The sequence below is a fragment of the Neoarius graeffei genome, chromosome 9 (assembly GCF_027579695.1).
Source record: "Neoarius graeffei isolate fNeoGra1 chromosome 9, fNeoGra1.pri, whole genome shotgun sequence".
NCBI classification, from domain to species: Eukaryota; Metazoa; Chordata; class Actinopteri; order Siluriformes; family Ariidae; genus Neoarius; species Neoarius graeffei.
In genome coordinates, this window is record NC_083577.1 from 30,040,989 (window position 1) to 30,058,322 (window position 17,334).

General features: G+C 38.2%; 1 protein-coding gene across 1 annotated transcript; it reads left to right on the forward strand.

Annotated features, from left to right (window-relative positions):
- Positions 1-3,782: 3,782 nt before the first annotated feature.
- Positions 3,783-10,269, forward strand: LOC132892136 (uncharacterized). The gene is made up of 6 exons (XM_060930531.1): positions 3,783-4,085; positions 4,291-4,431; positions 4,848-5,014; positions 5,315-5,604; positions 5,978-6,142; positions 10,136-10,269. The coding sequence occupies exons 1-6, from the start codon at positions 3,783-3,785 to the stop codon at positions 10,267-10,269; spliced, it is 1,200 nt and encodes a 399-aa protein (XP_060786514.1).
- The last annotated feature ends 7,065 nt before the right edge of the window (positions 10,270-17,334 follow it).

The window sequence follows — 17,334 nt, forward strand, 5'->3', positions numbered from 1 at the left end:
ACCAATCTATCACCAGCCAATCAGAAGACTTAAAGGATAAGGCAACTTTTGTACAAAATCACCACAAATAGATAGATAAGTATATAAAGTAATCGATCATGGAATTTATAGAGAAAGAACAGACCGCATAACAGTATCTTTTAACTTTTAATAATATGGGCTTAAGAGGAGTCAAAGTTGGAGGAGGCAGCCATTTTGAGATTGTGGGCAACTATAAACCAATCAGAATCATGCGACTCCCTCTGATCTGTGACGTCACTGGGCCCATGAAAACAGTGTTTACAAACAGATCACTGTAGGAGTCCCGGCGGGTGGCTTGTATTCAATCTCTAAAATCTAAACTTTTTGCGCGTACTAGAAACATTTTTCGACTTTGGACAATACCACGTGAAAGAGAAGGATGCCACAGTGCTCAGCTTTTGATTGCCATATTAATTCCGGGCGGAAAGAGGATGGAGTTTCTTTACATGGTTTTCCACTCAAGCGACCGCCATTATTGAAGCAGTGGGTGCACAATCTCGGAAGGAAGAATTTCAAGCCAACATCTAGTTCTAGAGTGTGTTCTAAACACCTTCTCCCGAGTTGTTATGAATGTAATCTGTACGCGGAACATCTCGCCTCACTAGTTAGGACTTCTGCAAGGAAATTTAACCAGCCCCTTGTGAAATTACGGGATGACGCTGTGCCAACACTGTTCTCACACCGTCAGCCTGCGCCGAAGAAGGAGCGCCTTACAAGCGTCAATCGAGCTCGGAGACGCGAAATAGAGGAACAACAAAAGGTACGTTTAATGATTTAAATTTGATCACGAATTGTGACTAATCTTTGTTTTTCAACAGATTTGAATCATTATAAATCATGGATACAGTTGTTGTTGTTGTTGAGCGATAATAGAAGAAAGTGTGACTAGTCTTACCATGCTTAATTAGATAATAGAATAACAATTAAACATCACTCTTCAATAGAATTAGGGTATTGGATGTCCATGTCATTTATGAAATTCTTAGTCATGTCAGGTCCTTTCTCCTTTGATAGAGATTATTTGTTGTGTTAATTTCATATATATTCATATTAATTCTTTGCTAAAATAATGTAGAAGAATTTTTTCATTTAATAACAGACAACGCCCTCGAAAGTCCAAAGGCTATCATTATCATCTTCATCAGAGGCAGCAAGCAGCAGAACGCGAAAGAAACAAAATCAAGAGGTATGATGATTTTTATGGGCTTATCTAAAAGTAAGAGTATGATATGGTCTAATAGCATTAACTTGGTCACATTGTAAATATATTATTTTTTCATTCAGTTTGTTCATGCTTAAAAAAGCATGCTTTCCGAACAATATTAAATCACAGACAAGCTGTTGTTGACTGGATTGTTGACCAAATTCAGTCTCATCATGTGGATACTGAACCTACCATTCATGTAATAAGACAGTGAATTTTGTTCAAAAGCATTCCCTGACAAGATATCATGCATGAGATTTACAAAAATTATAATATATGTGATGAGTAATGAAACCAAAAGTGCAAAGTGACTTTACATATTTCTATGCTATTTCTCATTTTGATTAGCAACATTCCAGACTAGTTCTTCAACAAACCTTAGTAAAACATGTCCACAGTGTTATTTTTATTTATATTTAATGTTTTTGATATTAAAATACTGTAAAGTTGAAGTAAGATATTATTGTTGATAATGTTGATAAATATTTGCTTATATCAAATTTTGACTAGCTGTTATTAAAGTTGTTATATGAATTCCAAAATATTTTAATGAGAGAGACTTTTTGACATATCTCTTTTTTTAAACAAACATAAAGCTCATAATGACCTTGATAATTGCATAAGTTTAGTTTATCTTTGCTAACTGATCATTTATTGTATTTTGCACATACGTGTTGTTGTATCTTTTTAAAATGATCCGTTATCACATGATATACATTTATTAGTGCATTCATGTTACGCTGTATCCTACTGTGCCTAACTTTCCTTGTAAATTTGTGTATAACTGTAATTCGTTACTTATTATTTCATTTCAGTACTTTTGTTTTTAGGAATACCCATTATTGGATATTATTTTACAAATCAGCTACAGCTTTATAGCTCAACATATGATCATTTATGACAATTTAGACACACACCTTTCATATAATTTGAAAGTCAATACAAATGTCAATTTTATCATATATTTTGTTTGAAATTAATAATAACAAATTAATCTCATCTCATCTCATTATCTCAAGCCGCTTTATCCTTCTACAGGGTCGCAGGCAAGCTGGAGCCTATCCCAGCTGACTACGGGCGAAAGGCGGGGTACACCCTGGACAAGTCGCCAGGTCATCACAGGGCTGACACATAGACGCAGACAACCATTCACACTCACATTCACACCTACGGTCAATTTAGAGTCACCAGTTAACCTAACCTGCATGTCTTTGGACTGTGGGGGAAACCGGAGCACCCGGAGGAAACCCACGCGGACACGGGGAGAACATGCAAACTCCGCACAGAAAGGCCCTCGCCGGCCCCGGGGCTCGAACCCAGGACCTTCTTGCTGTGAGGCGACAGCGCTAACCACTACACCACCGTGCCGCCCATAACAACAAATTAATATCCTATTTAAAAAAGGTTAGAAATTGATTTAACAAATTATATCCATATAAGCATTGCAGTTCCAATAGCTTCATAGATATTGTTTATTTCAGATCACCACAGCTGTCTCGAGTGAAACACACACAGATGTTCCACAATCACCAGTGATAAGTCGGAGAACACCTAGGAAACACATCGATTATGGGCAGGGACAGGCATGATTCATGTCTTTCTGTCATCACTGTCATCAACAAGATGAAAGGTTGATGTTTGACCTGGAAATAAGTGACTATTTCAAACTGTACAGTAATAATATATAATATATATTTCATGATATATACCTGTGTGTGTTTAACTTTATGTGAAAATTAGTAAAAATGATAAATTTATTTCAACAAGATAAAACCTCTCGTTTGGAGTTTAACAAACATTTAAATTTTTATAGAATAAGCATTTCTAGGGTATTATTTTGATATTTGAAAATATTGGAGGTATGCGTTGTATATAGGTTCTTCATATGACTAAGACTAATGTCATGTTTACTTTAAATTGTATTACAACCCTATATACAGTACACAGTTATCATCAGTGTTTATTATTTCTATTTCTGAAGGGAATTGCACATCCTGTCTATGGCACACCTCGAAGGACTAGATTGGACCATCCATATTCAATTCCACTGACCTATAGAACATACGCCACACAAACTGAGCCTGTTTTCACTATGGAGAAAGCTTCATCAACTGGAGGTAGTCCACCAATCATAGAACAGTCAGCAAGCAAGAAAAGACCAGCTACAACACCAGAAGAACTAGAAAGCTCATCCATGAGTTCCCTCTCTGGGAGTGATGTGTCAGATGCAGATTTACAAATTGCTCAGGGTGATGCAGAATACTTTCTTTCAACAGAGGATGAAAGCACTATGAGTGAGCAAGATGAAGAAAGATTAGACCCTGTGGCTGTAAGGAAATATATAGTTTTTGAAGACTGCTTATCAGAACTGTTACGTTTTTGTAAAGACTGTGGCAAACCAGTAATTCAAAAATCAAAATTTGAAGTGGGCTCCTCAGTTGGATATAAACTGTTATGCTTAGAGGGACATAATTACATTTGGCATTCACAGCCAATTGTTAACAAACTGCCGATAGGAAACCTACTCATAGCTGCAGCTGTTCTCTTCTCTGGCAACATGTACAGGAGGTTAGAGGAGTTCAGCAGAATCCTGAACTTGTCAATGTTCAGCAAACCGGTTTTTAACAAAATGCAAAAAAACCAGTTGTTGCCTGTGATACAAGATACCTGGAAGTCATCCCGAGATGCAGCAATTGCAGAAGTAAAGAAAAATGCAGTGATTGTCGTAGGTGGTGATGGTCGAAGTGATAGTCCAGGATACACAGCCAAGTATGGGTCATACACGCTGATGCACAGTGATGGTGTCAACATTCACGCAACAGGAAAGATAGTTGCCATGAATTTAGTTCAGGTTTCTGAAGTAAGCTGTGTTAAAAATATTCTTTTCATTATTTTTATCTAGCATCAATTTCTGAAATAAGATATTCATGATATTCCATATGTATGGTATGTTCATGTTTTGTTTTCATGTTCACAAGTATTCACAAATGTACCTGATTATAAATAATTAAAAATTATATCTCATTTAATAATAGCATTTGGGTGCATTTTTCATTTCCTTTTAGGTAAAAAATTCAAATCACATGGAGCCAGAGGGTTTGAAAAGATGTCTCCAAGACATGAAGGAGAAGGACTTGAAAATGGATCATTTGGCGACTGACCGGCATATAATGGTATCAAGTATCATGAGAAAAGAACATCCTGGAGTAAGTTTGTCACTTAAAAAATTATTGAAATTATTCTACATTGTATTTATAAGATAAGTGTTACTAAGATGCAAGATGTATTTCTAATGTTTTCCTAAAATTGTAACTGTTAATTAATAACATACACACACACATATATATATATATATATATATATATATATATATATATATATATATATATATATATATATATATATATATTACAGTGTGTATATTATATATATGTATATTATATAGTTAGGTGTTCAGGATATAAAAATAGATTGTTAGGAAATGAACAAACATGCATTTTTATCTTTTTCCTATTTCTTGTGTTTTCTTATTGTGAATGTTTTCTTATTTCCTTACAGTGACGTAATTATTAATTTTAAATCAGTGTATTATTTAGAATTGCTGATATTTTTTTTTTCAAAGATTGACCATCAATTTGACATATGGCATGTGGCCAAAGGGGTTGTGAAAAGTTTAAGCAATAAGGCAAAGACAAAAATGTGCAGTGATCTCTCACCATGGGTACAGAGCATCTCAAATCATCTTTGGTTTTCATGTCACACATGTAATGGTGATGAAAAGGTGTTGCGGTAAGTATGTACATTACAATATGCTATCTTATCAAATTAAATATTGATACATACAAGTGTCATTGACAGACTTGAAAAATATATAAATATGTCAATTTTCTTATACTTTTTTTAACTACATAACCTTATGTCACAGGCTATTATTATTATTATTATTATTATTATTATGTTTTTGTGCTTTAGGAACCTGTGATGTCCATTTTGTATATGACAGATTAAGAATAATGAAATTGTGTTGAAAATAATTGAAAATTAATTGAAATACATCACCATTTAAAAACTCATTTCGTTTTATTACAGTGAAAGATGGCTGTCAATTTTGCACCATATAACTGACAAACATGAATGGTCTGGTAATGAGAAGGTTCATAAATGTGCACATCCACCACTTTCTACAGAAGACAGGAAATCAATCAAATGGCTCAAGAAGCCATCACCTGCTTTTTCTGCATTGCAAGCAATGGTCACAGATGCAGGACTTCTAAAAGCCATGAAAAACATGACACACTTTTGTCACACAGGAGACCTGGAAGTTTTCCACAGTATGCTTCTCAAATACTGCCCAAAACGACATCATTTCCACTATGATGGTAAAATTATTTGAATTATGTTACTAGTAATTATAAAGAGAGAATTATTTTGATTTTAAAGGATTTTATATATATAATATAAAATATAAAATAAAGGATAGATATTGAATTAAAGATATATAGATATATGGATTTGGGTGTGTATAAACATTTTAACTGTCATTTGTAAACAAAGATTCCCTTTTTGCAACATCAAACACTCAAAAAGTATCACTATTATTCATATTTGAATATATCTGCACAGTCATCATAACTTGACATTTAGAACATAATCGAAAAATAATCCTTCAATATTTTCACTAATTTGTTAACACGCTGCTTTAATATTAATATTAAAATGTACATTTGTAATGATTGTTTTTTATAATTTTAGCGATGTATGGAAGACTGATGCTAGCAGCCATCGATTGGAACTCCTCAGAAAGAATTCCAAGACTTGACAAAGATGGAAATTCAACAGTGTCTGTTGTTTACTCCAGAAGAAGAAAGGATTTTGTCCTGAAGGGTAATTATGTCAGGAAGAAGCAGGGGCGTCGTAGTGGGGGGGGGGAAGGCGGACTGAGTTACCAGGGCCCCAAGTGGGGGGAGAGCCCTTGAGGAGTCTGTAATTTTATTTTCCTTTAAATATCAATACCATTTAAAGATCACAATATATGTTGCTAACTAATGTAAATGTAATGTTTTGGGTAAATAAATCGTTTGATTAATGGATTGAATTGTGTGTCCTATCCTACATATAGTGTCTGGGGACAGCCCCCCCTTGCACGAAATGGTTTAGTCCGCTTTCACCGGGCTTTTTTAACTAAGCGCATTTAACGTAGCGTTCATTCTGCTGGAGCAGCGCATGCGCATTGTAGGCGATCTGTGCTATAGAAGATGATGCACAAGAAAACAAAATCCGTTTTTTAGAAACGAAAAGAGAGGCAGGAAAGAGACAAGAAAAGAAATGAGGGAAAGCAACTGCTCGCAAACTTCTTTCCCAAGAAAGGTGAGCCCAAGTGTGAAAGCAAATAGCCTACATTAAATGAACACCCGCGGTTATAAATGCTTCAATACCACCGCGATTGTCAGTGCTAAAAACTGCACAACACAAAATTAGAAACAACATGATGCCTTTTTTCTCTGCATTGCAATCGAAAATTAAATTATATTGGGCCATAACGTAATTAGGCTAATAGCTGGGGTATAAATTCCAGTGTTTAGCACTTTGTGGAAGCCTGTTTTCTTTTTGCCCTTTTTAAAATGAAAAATGACGAGAGTCAAGTTTTGTTTACCTTTCATTCTAAATGAAGTATTTTGTTAATGTAGAAATCTGGAAATGGCATTTCTTTTATGTAATAAATAAGCTACTTGATAAAAATCTGTTCTCTTCAGCCCAATGCAAAGGTGCTCAATTTTCATGCAGGCCTATTATGTTTGGCGACCTTTGGTGGCATTTACTGTTACAACTTTTAATCATTCTGCAAATAAAACAAAGATTCAGTGACGTATTGTGTGATTAGGGTTTTTTATTCATTTAAGAGTTGTTAGATTAATGTGTGGCTACATAACTGACTGGACTGGTAGTACGCCCTTGTTGTTAGATACTTTCAGCATTGTTAACTGCTGAGTTTTTTTTGGGGGGCCCATGGCCACTGCTTGTGCATAGGGCCCAGAATTTGGTGCAACGCCCCTGGGAAGAAGACAGATGTTATGACCAAGCTGGCAAAGACTGTTTACATGACCCACAAGGAGAAGTCGTCTCTATCACCATTGAAACGCCCTGCCCTACCTAAGAATGTGGCTCCTGTGGAAAAACCTGACAAACAAACAATGCTGTCAAAATATAGGTCACGTATGAAGCGCTCATGAATTTACAGGTCAGCTTCATTTATTATTTCTCCAAACATAGCCTAATTTGTTAGAAAAATATTCCTCAGTGTTAGTTAGTATTGCTTTTCAAGAGTTTGTAAAGGAGAAAACTGCATTTCTAAAAATGAAATGTTACTTTCCTATGAAGCTTAAAGTTTTCTAGAGAAGAAATGACAACTTGTGTTCCTTGACAGTTATTCATGGATAGTTTAATAAAGGGAGTTTAAATGTTAAAGGGTCAAAATGGGTCATAGTGCTGTGTAATGTTAGGAGTAATTAAAATTGTAAATACACATCTGTTATGTATTTTCATTTGCATGTGTTTGTGGAAAAATTGAATAAACTGTGCAAGTGATAATAGAACATGGGCATGTATATATTTCTTATGTACCTAAGTGAGAAATTAGAACATAACCAATTTCCCAAAGCTGTAAATAATGAATTTGCATAAATAAAGAACCCACATCCTTCCAGTTTAGTCCACTGTAGAGCTCTCTTAGGTGTGGGTGGAGCACAGAGGACGGCAGGACAAAGCTTCAGGGAACAACAGGCTTTTATTGCCAGACTTCTCAGTATAACAATTGTTCTTATTTGGTAAATACACACACGCGCTGTGTTCTTGTCCCGGGAAGAGCTCTCCTCTGCCTCCTTAAATAGGGCGCGGTTACTGGGAAGACACACAAACACAGGTTAATTACCGTCAGGTGTAGTGATTCTGCCACTCACCTTCCCTGGCTCCGCCCTCCCGTCACAGACCGGCGCTTGACCACGCCCCCGCTGCCACATCCACAAAGAAATGTTTGTTTTTACATAATAAATACGTTATGCTTTTATCTTTAAATGTCTTGTAAATAAAGAGGTTTTAAAAATATTACAGGTTGATATAAAAGAATGTTCATTGAAACTTAAATTTTATTTTGAAAGTGTTACATTATCTTTTTGATACAAGAACTATTCAATGAATCTCCAAACATTTCTAAAAGCAGCCAAAATATATGTACACAGCAAAAATAATAATTCAATACAGATTTTAAATTTCATGCCAAAAGCTGCAACAAAAATAAGAATGAATTATTTCAATTTATACAAAAAGTTTATCATTAATGAGAGTCATCATCATCCCCTGACACATAGGCCTGGTATTCTTCCCCTTCTGCCTTGGGAAAATTTCTTCTAATGTCGTGGACTGCACATGAAGGTATCACCTTCCTCTTGTTTGGTCCCAGCTTCCCATGCACCCACCAGGTAAACTGGCGATATGCTGCATATCGAAGTTCTCTAATTTGAAAATTAATTAAAAAAAATTTTCTAAAAACTTTATATAGCAAGTAGGTAGTGTCACAAGTCGTATAAAATATTATGAATTTTGTAAAGTTGCTGTTATTGATAAAATTTGTGAAATATATATATATATATATATATATATATATATGAGAGCATGTATGTGGAATTTATGCTACATCTCATCTCATTATCTCTAGCCGCTTTATCCTTCTACAGGGTCGCGGGCAAGCTGGAGCCTATCCCAGCTGACTGTGGGCGAAAGGCGGGGTACACCCTGGACAAGTCGCCAGGTTATCACAGGGCTGACACATAGACACAGACAACCATTCACACTCACACCTACGGTCAATTTAGAGTCACCAGTTAACCTAACCTGCATGTCTTTGGACTGTGGGGGAAACCGGAGCACCCGGAGGAAACCCATGCGGACACGGGGAGAACATGCAAACTCCACACAGAAAGGCCCTCGCCGGCCATGGGGCTCGAACCTGGACCTTCTTGCTGTGAGGCGACAGCGCTAACCACTACACCACCGTGCCGCCAATTTATGCTACATATTTTAAGAATATTAAACCTTGACATGAGATTCTGCAAGCTATATGATGATATTAAATACGATTCAGTAACTGTATATCTTTTAAAGACATGATATGTTTAACGAAATATTAAGTAGAACAGCTACCTACGTCCACCATATTTCATTTTTATTTACCTGTTTGATGGTGGGTTAACCTTCCAACTGTCTCCAACTACATTGTTAAGACACACCAACACATTTTGTAGAACTGACCTGGTCAGACACAAAAGCTTGAAATCCTCATTGTATGTGATGCATACTGTGCTTTCTAAAAAGAAAAATGAATGAAAACAGATTAACTCAATGAATACAATAAGGAAAGATTGTTTTTTTTTTTTAATTTTTAACAATAAGATATACTAACACACAAGTCCCAAAAAGCATAATTAACCACATAATATAAACCTGCACACATTAGCATTTATGGTCAGTAAGACACTTTGTTTACTCACACCAACAGTAGGCTTATAACTGCATGACTAGAGCTACCATAATTGATTATATATCTAAGCGATCTATTGTTATTATATGTAGATACTGATGTTATGATGGGGGATTATTACAACATCGAATTGTTAACACTATATCTACTAGTGAATGTAGCACTAGCCCTATGTATTCGGCCGGGTATCGTTGACTTAGATACACGATACACGGCTGAATACATGAAACTGTATTAGAAACATAATCTAACGTACTGAAAATGCTACATGTACAAATAATAATTGTTATTGTAAGAAACCATCTGAATCAACATTCACATATACTACTTTTAAGAGATCTGTCTTTCACCTGATGCATTTTCCGATGGTGCTGCAGAGGATTTTGTGCTAGGTCTCTCATGGCAGCATAAACATTCCTCTGGTCGCTGCAAAGTCACGGTGGAACACAAGCCACACTCACACCAGTCCGTGCTCGTCAGCCGGAAAGAAATGTCTTCATCTATCTTCTGAACCCATACGACTTCGTCATCCAAATCGCTTTCTTCATTGACTGTTGTCTCTTCCTCTCCAGGTTTTCGTCGAGGCTCGAACATATAGCCACCCAACTCCAAAAAATCGGTGTCAGTATCGCTTGCACATGAACTTGCGCTATCGCTATCACTCGCCATCTTTTATGAAGGGCGGTCAGTGGTGGGCCGCGTGACGTCACGCAGTAGATCAATATGGTGGAACGCATCTAAGCTGAGCTCAGTGCAAGCCCATATTATTAAAAGTGAAAAGATACTGTTATGCGGTCTGTTCTTTCTCTATAAATTCCATGATCGATTACTTTATATATTTATCTATCTATTTGTGGTGATTTTGTACAAAAGTTGCTTTATCCTTTAAGCTGATATGTGATTGATCTAACGGTAAAACAGGACGAGGGCTTGAGAACCTTTTTGACACGTTGAAGGGTTACAATTTTACTTGGCAACAGAATGTATCTGAATTCTGATTGGTTGTTGTTATATTATTGCCCTTCTGTTGTCTTCTTGAGCCCAGAGCGGAGGGGGGAGGGGGAGGAGGGAGTGACAGGGTTCTACAGAGAAAAGTTTTTGCCCCCGCTTTCAAATGAAGCCCCTCGAGAACCAATCAGTTCAGCGGATGTGTGTTCTCGGTATGGAACGTTTTCAAAAGAGAGGCGGGAGGAACCAAACATTTCTGATTCAGAAGGCGGAGGCTGTTTTGCTTATTACGTGAAAATGTTTGAGAGCGAATATTCATGAGTGAATTTTGCATGCTGTTTCGCCCAGTGGAAACCTACAGGAACCATTTGTGTACCTCGATTTTTTTTTTTCTTCAATCAGAAATATTGGTCGGGACACGCCCATACCGTCCATACCCAATTCTACACCTATGCAGTAAGACTCTTAATTCTGTGTGTGTGTGTGTGTGTGTTCAGCACCTGTAACTCTGGACCCCAACACTGCTCATCCTGAACTCATTGTATCTGATGATCTGAAAAGTGTGAGACGCAGCAAAAAGAAACAGAAACTTCCTGATAATCCAGAGAGATTTGATAAATATTGGGATATCCTGGGATCTGAGGGCTTTAACTCAGGGACACACTGCTGGGATGTGGAAGTTGGAGACGGTACGTGGTGGTTTGTGGGTGTGATGACAGAATCTGCTCAGAGGAAGGGGAAGATATTCTCCAGAAGTGGAATCTGGTGTGTGCGGGATTATGGTGATAAATATTGCGCAGTTTCTACACCACATGCATTCACTCAGCTCTCAGTAGCACAGAAACTCCAGAGGATCAGAGTGAAGCTGGACTGGGACAGAGGAAAACTGTCATTCTCCGACCCTCTCACTAACACACACTTACACACTTTCACACACACATTTACTGATAAATTACTGCCATTCCTACATGTTAATCATAAAGAATCTCCTCTAAAGATCCTCCCACTTGAGTGCTCTGTAAGAGTGAATCAGATCAGTTAGCATTGATGTTGTTTTATTCCAGTTCATTAATAAAATACTGCAGATTAAAAGATTAGTGTTCTTTATTTAAGTCTTTTTTTCCCCCTTTTGGAAACCCTGAAGCGCACACTGTGATTTTTTTCAAGGGGATAAACTCAAAATATTGACAGAATATCTTGAAATAATGAATTAACTCAAATAATAAGATATCTTAAAATTATATTATGATAGCTTTTGAAAGTATGAGGAAGTCAAAATAAGCGAATTAATGATATACTGAGTGCTCTGTAAGAGTGAATCAGATCAGTTAGCATTGTTGTTGCTTTATTCCAGTTCATTAATAAAATTCTGCAGATTAAAAGATTAGTGTTCTTTGTGCAAGTCTCCCCCCCCACCTTTGGAAACCCTGAAGCATACAGTGATTTTTTTTTTTTAAGTGAATCATCTTCTTCTCCTTCCTCTTCTTCTTCTGGTTGCTCCCGATCAGGGGTCGCCACAGTGGATCTTTCGTCTCCATTGCTCCTTGTCTTCCACATCCTTCTCTATCACACCTGCCACTTTCATGTCCTCTCTCACCACATCCATGTATCTCCTCTTTGGCCTTCCTCGTTTCCGTGTGCCTGGCAGCTCCATCCTCAACATTCTCCTTCCAACATGCTCTGCATCTCTTCTCAGGATGTGCCCGTACCATCTCAGTCTCATCTCCCTTAGCTTCATTCCCAAGCTCTCCACATGTGCTGTCCCTCTGATGTGCTTGTTCCTTATCCTGTCCAACCTTAACATCCTCAACTCCGCCACCTCCAACTTTGCCTCCTGTCTCTTCGTTAAGGGTACTGTCTCCAATCCATACATCACAACTGGTCTCACTACTGTCTTATACATCTTACCTTTCACTTTTGCTGGGACTTTCCTATCACAAATGACTCCCAAAATCCTTCTCCAACTGCTCCACCCTGTCTGCACTCTCGACCTCACTATCGCAGACCCCATTTTCCTGCACAGTTGACCCCAGGTACTTGAAATCACCAACTTTCTTTACGTCTACTCCTTGCATCTTCACTACACTCTCATGCCCATTCTCACTGATGCACACGTATTCTGTTTTGCTACTGCTCACCATCAGTCCTCTTCGTTCCAATGCATACCTCCATCTCTCCAAACCCAACTCAACCTCCTTTCTACTTTCACCATATCACAATATCTGCAAACATCATGTTCCATGGTGACTCTTGCCTCACTTTGTCCGTCAAGCTATCCATCACTGGTAGTGGGGGGAAAGGGGGACTGAGTTACCAGGGCCCCAAGTGGGGGGAGGGCCCTTGAGGAGTCTGTAATTTTATTTTCCTTTAAATATCAATACCATTTAAAGATCACAATATATGTTGCTAACTAATCTAAATGTAATGTTTTGGGTAAATAAATCTTTGTCGTTTGATTAATGGATTGAATTGTGTGTCCGAGCCTACATATAGTGTCCAGTGTTGCCAGATACTGCTGACATTTTCCAGCCCAAAATATGTTCAAAACCTGCCAAAATGCACTTAAAACCACCCAAAATGTAAAATGTACTTGATGCCTATCTTGCAAAGTAAAAATATGCAGCTAAAGACCAGTATACTATTTGTAAATTGAACAACAATGCAAACAACTTCTAAATGGCAACATGAGACCATCAGTGCTGGAGGTGAAAAATCTGCTGTCTGGTACTCGGCTCCGTATGTTTGAATCAGATTATAACTTTGCAATCATCTGCTGTGTTCTGAATCCTACATGCACCAGTAGGTGATGCACACGCATAATATTATGTAGGCTATGTTAGGCTACGGCGGCACAGTGGTGTAGTGGTTAGCACTGTCGCCTCACAGCAAGAAGGTCCGGGTTCGAGCCCCGTGGCCGGCGAGGGCCTTTCTGTGCGGAGTTTGCATGTTCTCCCCGTGTCCGCGTGGGTTTCCTCCGGGTGCTCCGGTTTCCCCCACAGTCCAAAGACATGTAGGTTAGGTTAACTGGTGACTCTAAATTGAGCGTAGGTGTGAATGTGAGTGTGAATGGTTATCTGTGTCTATGTGTCAGCCCTGTGATGACCTGGCGACTTGTCCAGGGTGTACCCCGCCTTTCTCCTGTAGTCAGCTGGGATAGGCTCCAGCTTGCCTGCGACCCTGGAGAAGGATAAAGCGGCTAGAGATAATGAGATGAGATGTTAGGCTACGATGCATATCTGACATCTGCATTGCTGAGGTTATTTATTTTTTATTTGTCTTTTATTTATTTATCTTTTTATTTATCCTGCTTGTTTTATTAATTTCATAGGCCTAGTTATTCTACTTAATTTATTTTTGTCTACAAAAATATGTATTTTCTTCATCTGTTTTCCTGATTTTTGTGGATTTGTTAGATTGTACCTGTTTTATATACTTCAATTAAAAAAAAAGTTAGGCTACGATGCATGGCTGAATGTAACATGAGAAGAGAAAATGGAGAATGGATTGCGTCATTCTTATTTACTAGTTTGAGTTCAGTTTCTGCACTACATTGCACACATTCATATTAGTCTTACAGTTATCTGACATCCTGCAGTGTGTCAGATAACTCATCCACAGCATTAATCGAAGTGTGGCAAGCAACGTATGTTGCTATCCGTAGTTCACGACGTTTCTGGTCATCACGGATATCAGTCGTGCTAGCTCTCCTCACCGTAAAAGTTCTGACCGTTGGCTGGCACCTCATCTTGTGCTTTTTAGTTGCAGCGTGGTCTTTCAAGTCCTTGAGGTGAGCTCTTATGTCGGTATTGCAAACTTTGCAGTGTGCCTTCTCTCCATCATTCGATGAAACTATCCATAACTTTAAATCTGGGTCGTTTTCCCACTCCTTTCTGTACTTTATTTTGTATTTTGCCCACTGTGGCATCTTGACTAGCCGTCGTTCACTAACTGCACTCTGTGTCGATCTCTGATTGGGTCACAGAAGTGTTTAATATGGATTGGATTGGGTGTAGACTAGTGGACGTACAGTAGATAGTAATGTACATAGAATGTGCTGCATCAAAGTCCTTCTAAGGCTATATACTGTAAGTGTCTCTGGCTGTATTCTCACACAGAACGTTGGTGCGAAATATTTATAAACATCTGATAAAAACCCGCCGAACTAACGTCAAACCCGCCCAATTTTTGTCAACCAGCCAAGCCATTTTTTGCCCGCAAAGTAAAATTCAAAACCGCCCAATTGGGCAGGAAACTGCCCAATCTGGCAACACTGATAGTGTCTAGGGACAGGCCCCACCACCCTTTGCATGAAATGGTTTAGTCCGCTTTCACCGGGCTTTTTAACGAGGCGCAATTAAAGGTGTCATTCCACAACAAACCGTTTAATACTTGCTCTTTTTGTAATACCATAGGTCACTCCAAGTTGCATATGCATGTTGCACGTGAAAATGTTCTCGTACCCCCATTCCCTGTATTAGCCTATGAAAGAAAATAGATGGAAAAACAAGAGAATCAGAAAAAGCCCTACGAACTTATGTCACTTCAAAAATTAGTAGTCATAGCCTCGCCCATAACCCACTGGAGGGAGCGTCACAGTGCTGTTAGCCAATCAGAAGCGATATGTTTACATGTCATGAATATTCATGAGTAAGAGCTGAAATCCTGTCGTTCTCTCCCCACCCACTCCTCCACCAAACTAGAACAGCCTGAAACAGGAGCACCACAGCATTTTTTTCACCAAAACTGGCTCACAGGGCATTCATTCATACTAGAGACCACCGCACAATTAATGAAAAAACGATGCAATGACACCTTTAACGTAGCGTTCATTCTGCTGAAGCAGCGCATGCGCATTGCAGGCAATCTGTGCTATGGAAGATGATGCACAAGAAAACAAAATCCAGTTTTCAGAAACGAAAAGAGAGGCAGGAAAGAGACAAGAAAAGAAATGAGGGAAAGCAACTGATCACAAACTTCTTTCCCAAGAAAGGTGAGCCCAAACGTGAAAGCAAATAGCCTACAGTAAATGAACACCCGTGGTTGTCAGTGCTAAAAACTGCACAACACAAAATTAGAAATAACATGATGCCTTTTTTGTTTGCATTGCAATAGTATACTAATCAAAAATTAAATTAATATTTATTATTGGGCCATAACATAATTAGGCTAATAGCCTAATTTAGTCTCAATGTCATAGGTTCATAAGGGTAGGCTGTCAAATTAGTAGCAAAGCTAACTTGTGAACCGCATGGCACTCAGTTTCAGAGACTGTCACAGAGGGGGATGCAGCAACAGACCCCTCATCCTCTCATACTGGGGATCTGAGACAAGGTGAGCCTTTAGTTTAAAATGAAAGCACATAATTTTAGCTATTTTTACTGTAATGTGTTAAGCAACACTAAAGTCATGCTCTGTGTTTTACTGAAGGCTATGTTTGGCTATAGCCTAATTAGAATAAGAGACTAAAAGTTTACATGTTTGTCACATCCATAAGAAAAATAAAATGCCACATAGTTTATGATGCAAATGAATATATTTTCTTTTATGTAATAAATAAGCTACTTGACAAAAATCTGTTCTCTTCAGCCCAATGCAAAGGTGCTCAATTTTCATGCAGGCCTATTATGTTTGGCGACCTTTGGTGGCATTTACTGTTACAACTTTTAATCATTCTGCAAATAAAACAAAGATTCAGGGAAGTATTGTGTGATTAGGTTTTTTTTTAATTCATTTAAGAGTTGTTAGATTAATGTGTGGCTACATAACTGACCGGACTGGTAGTACGCCCTTGTTGTTAGATACTTTCAGCATTGTTAACTGCTGAGCTTTTTTTGTCTTTTTTTTTAGGGGGGGGCCCATGGCCACTGCTTGTGCATAGGGCCCAGAATTTGGTGCTACGCCCCTGCATCACTATGGCAAACAAGAAAGGACTCAAAGCAGATCCTTGATGAAGTCCCACCTTCACCTCGAACCATTCAGCTGTTCCAACTGCACACCTCACTGCTGTTTCACTGTTCTCATACATGTCTTGCACCACTCTAATATACTTCTCATTCACTCCACACTTTCTCATATAATACCATAACTCATCTCTCGGCACTCCATCGTATGCCTTCTCCAGGTCTACAAACACACAATGTAGCTTTCTCTGGCCTTCCCTGTACTTCTCCATTAACATTCTTAAAGCAAAAAATTGCATCCAACGTGCCCTTCCTTGGCATAAACCCGTACTGCTATTCACAGATTGTTACCTCTCTTCTCAATCTCGCCTCCAATACCTTTTCTCATAACTTCATGGTGTGGCTCATCAATTTTATTCCTCTGTAATTACTGCAGCTCTGTACACCTTCCTTATTCTTGTATATTGGGACTAGCACACTCTTTCTCCATTCATTCGGCATTTTCTCATTCTCGAAGATCTTGTTCAAAAATCTCGTTAGGAACTCCACAGCGGTCTCACCCAAACATCTCCAAGCCTCAATCAGGATACCATCTGGTCCGACTGCTTTTCCAGTCTTCATTCTTTTCATGGCTGCCCTCACCTCATCCTTACTAACCGACTCTACTTCCTGATTTGCTGTCTCCAGCAAATCTGACCTTTTCTCTTTTGGATTCTCCTCATTTAATA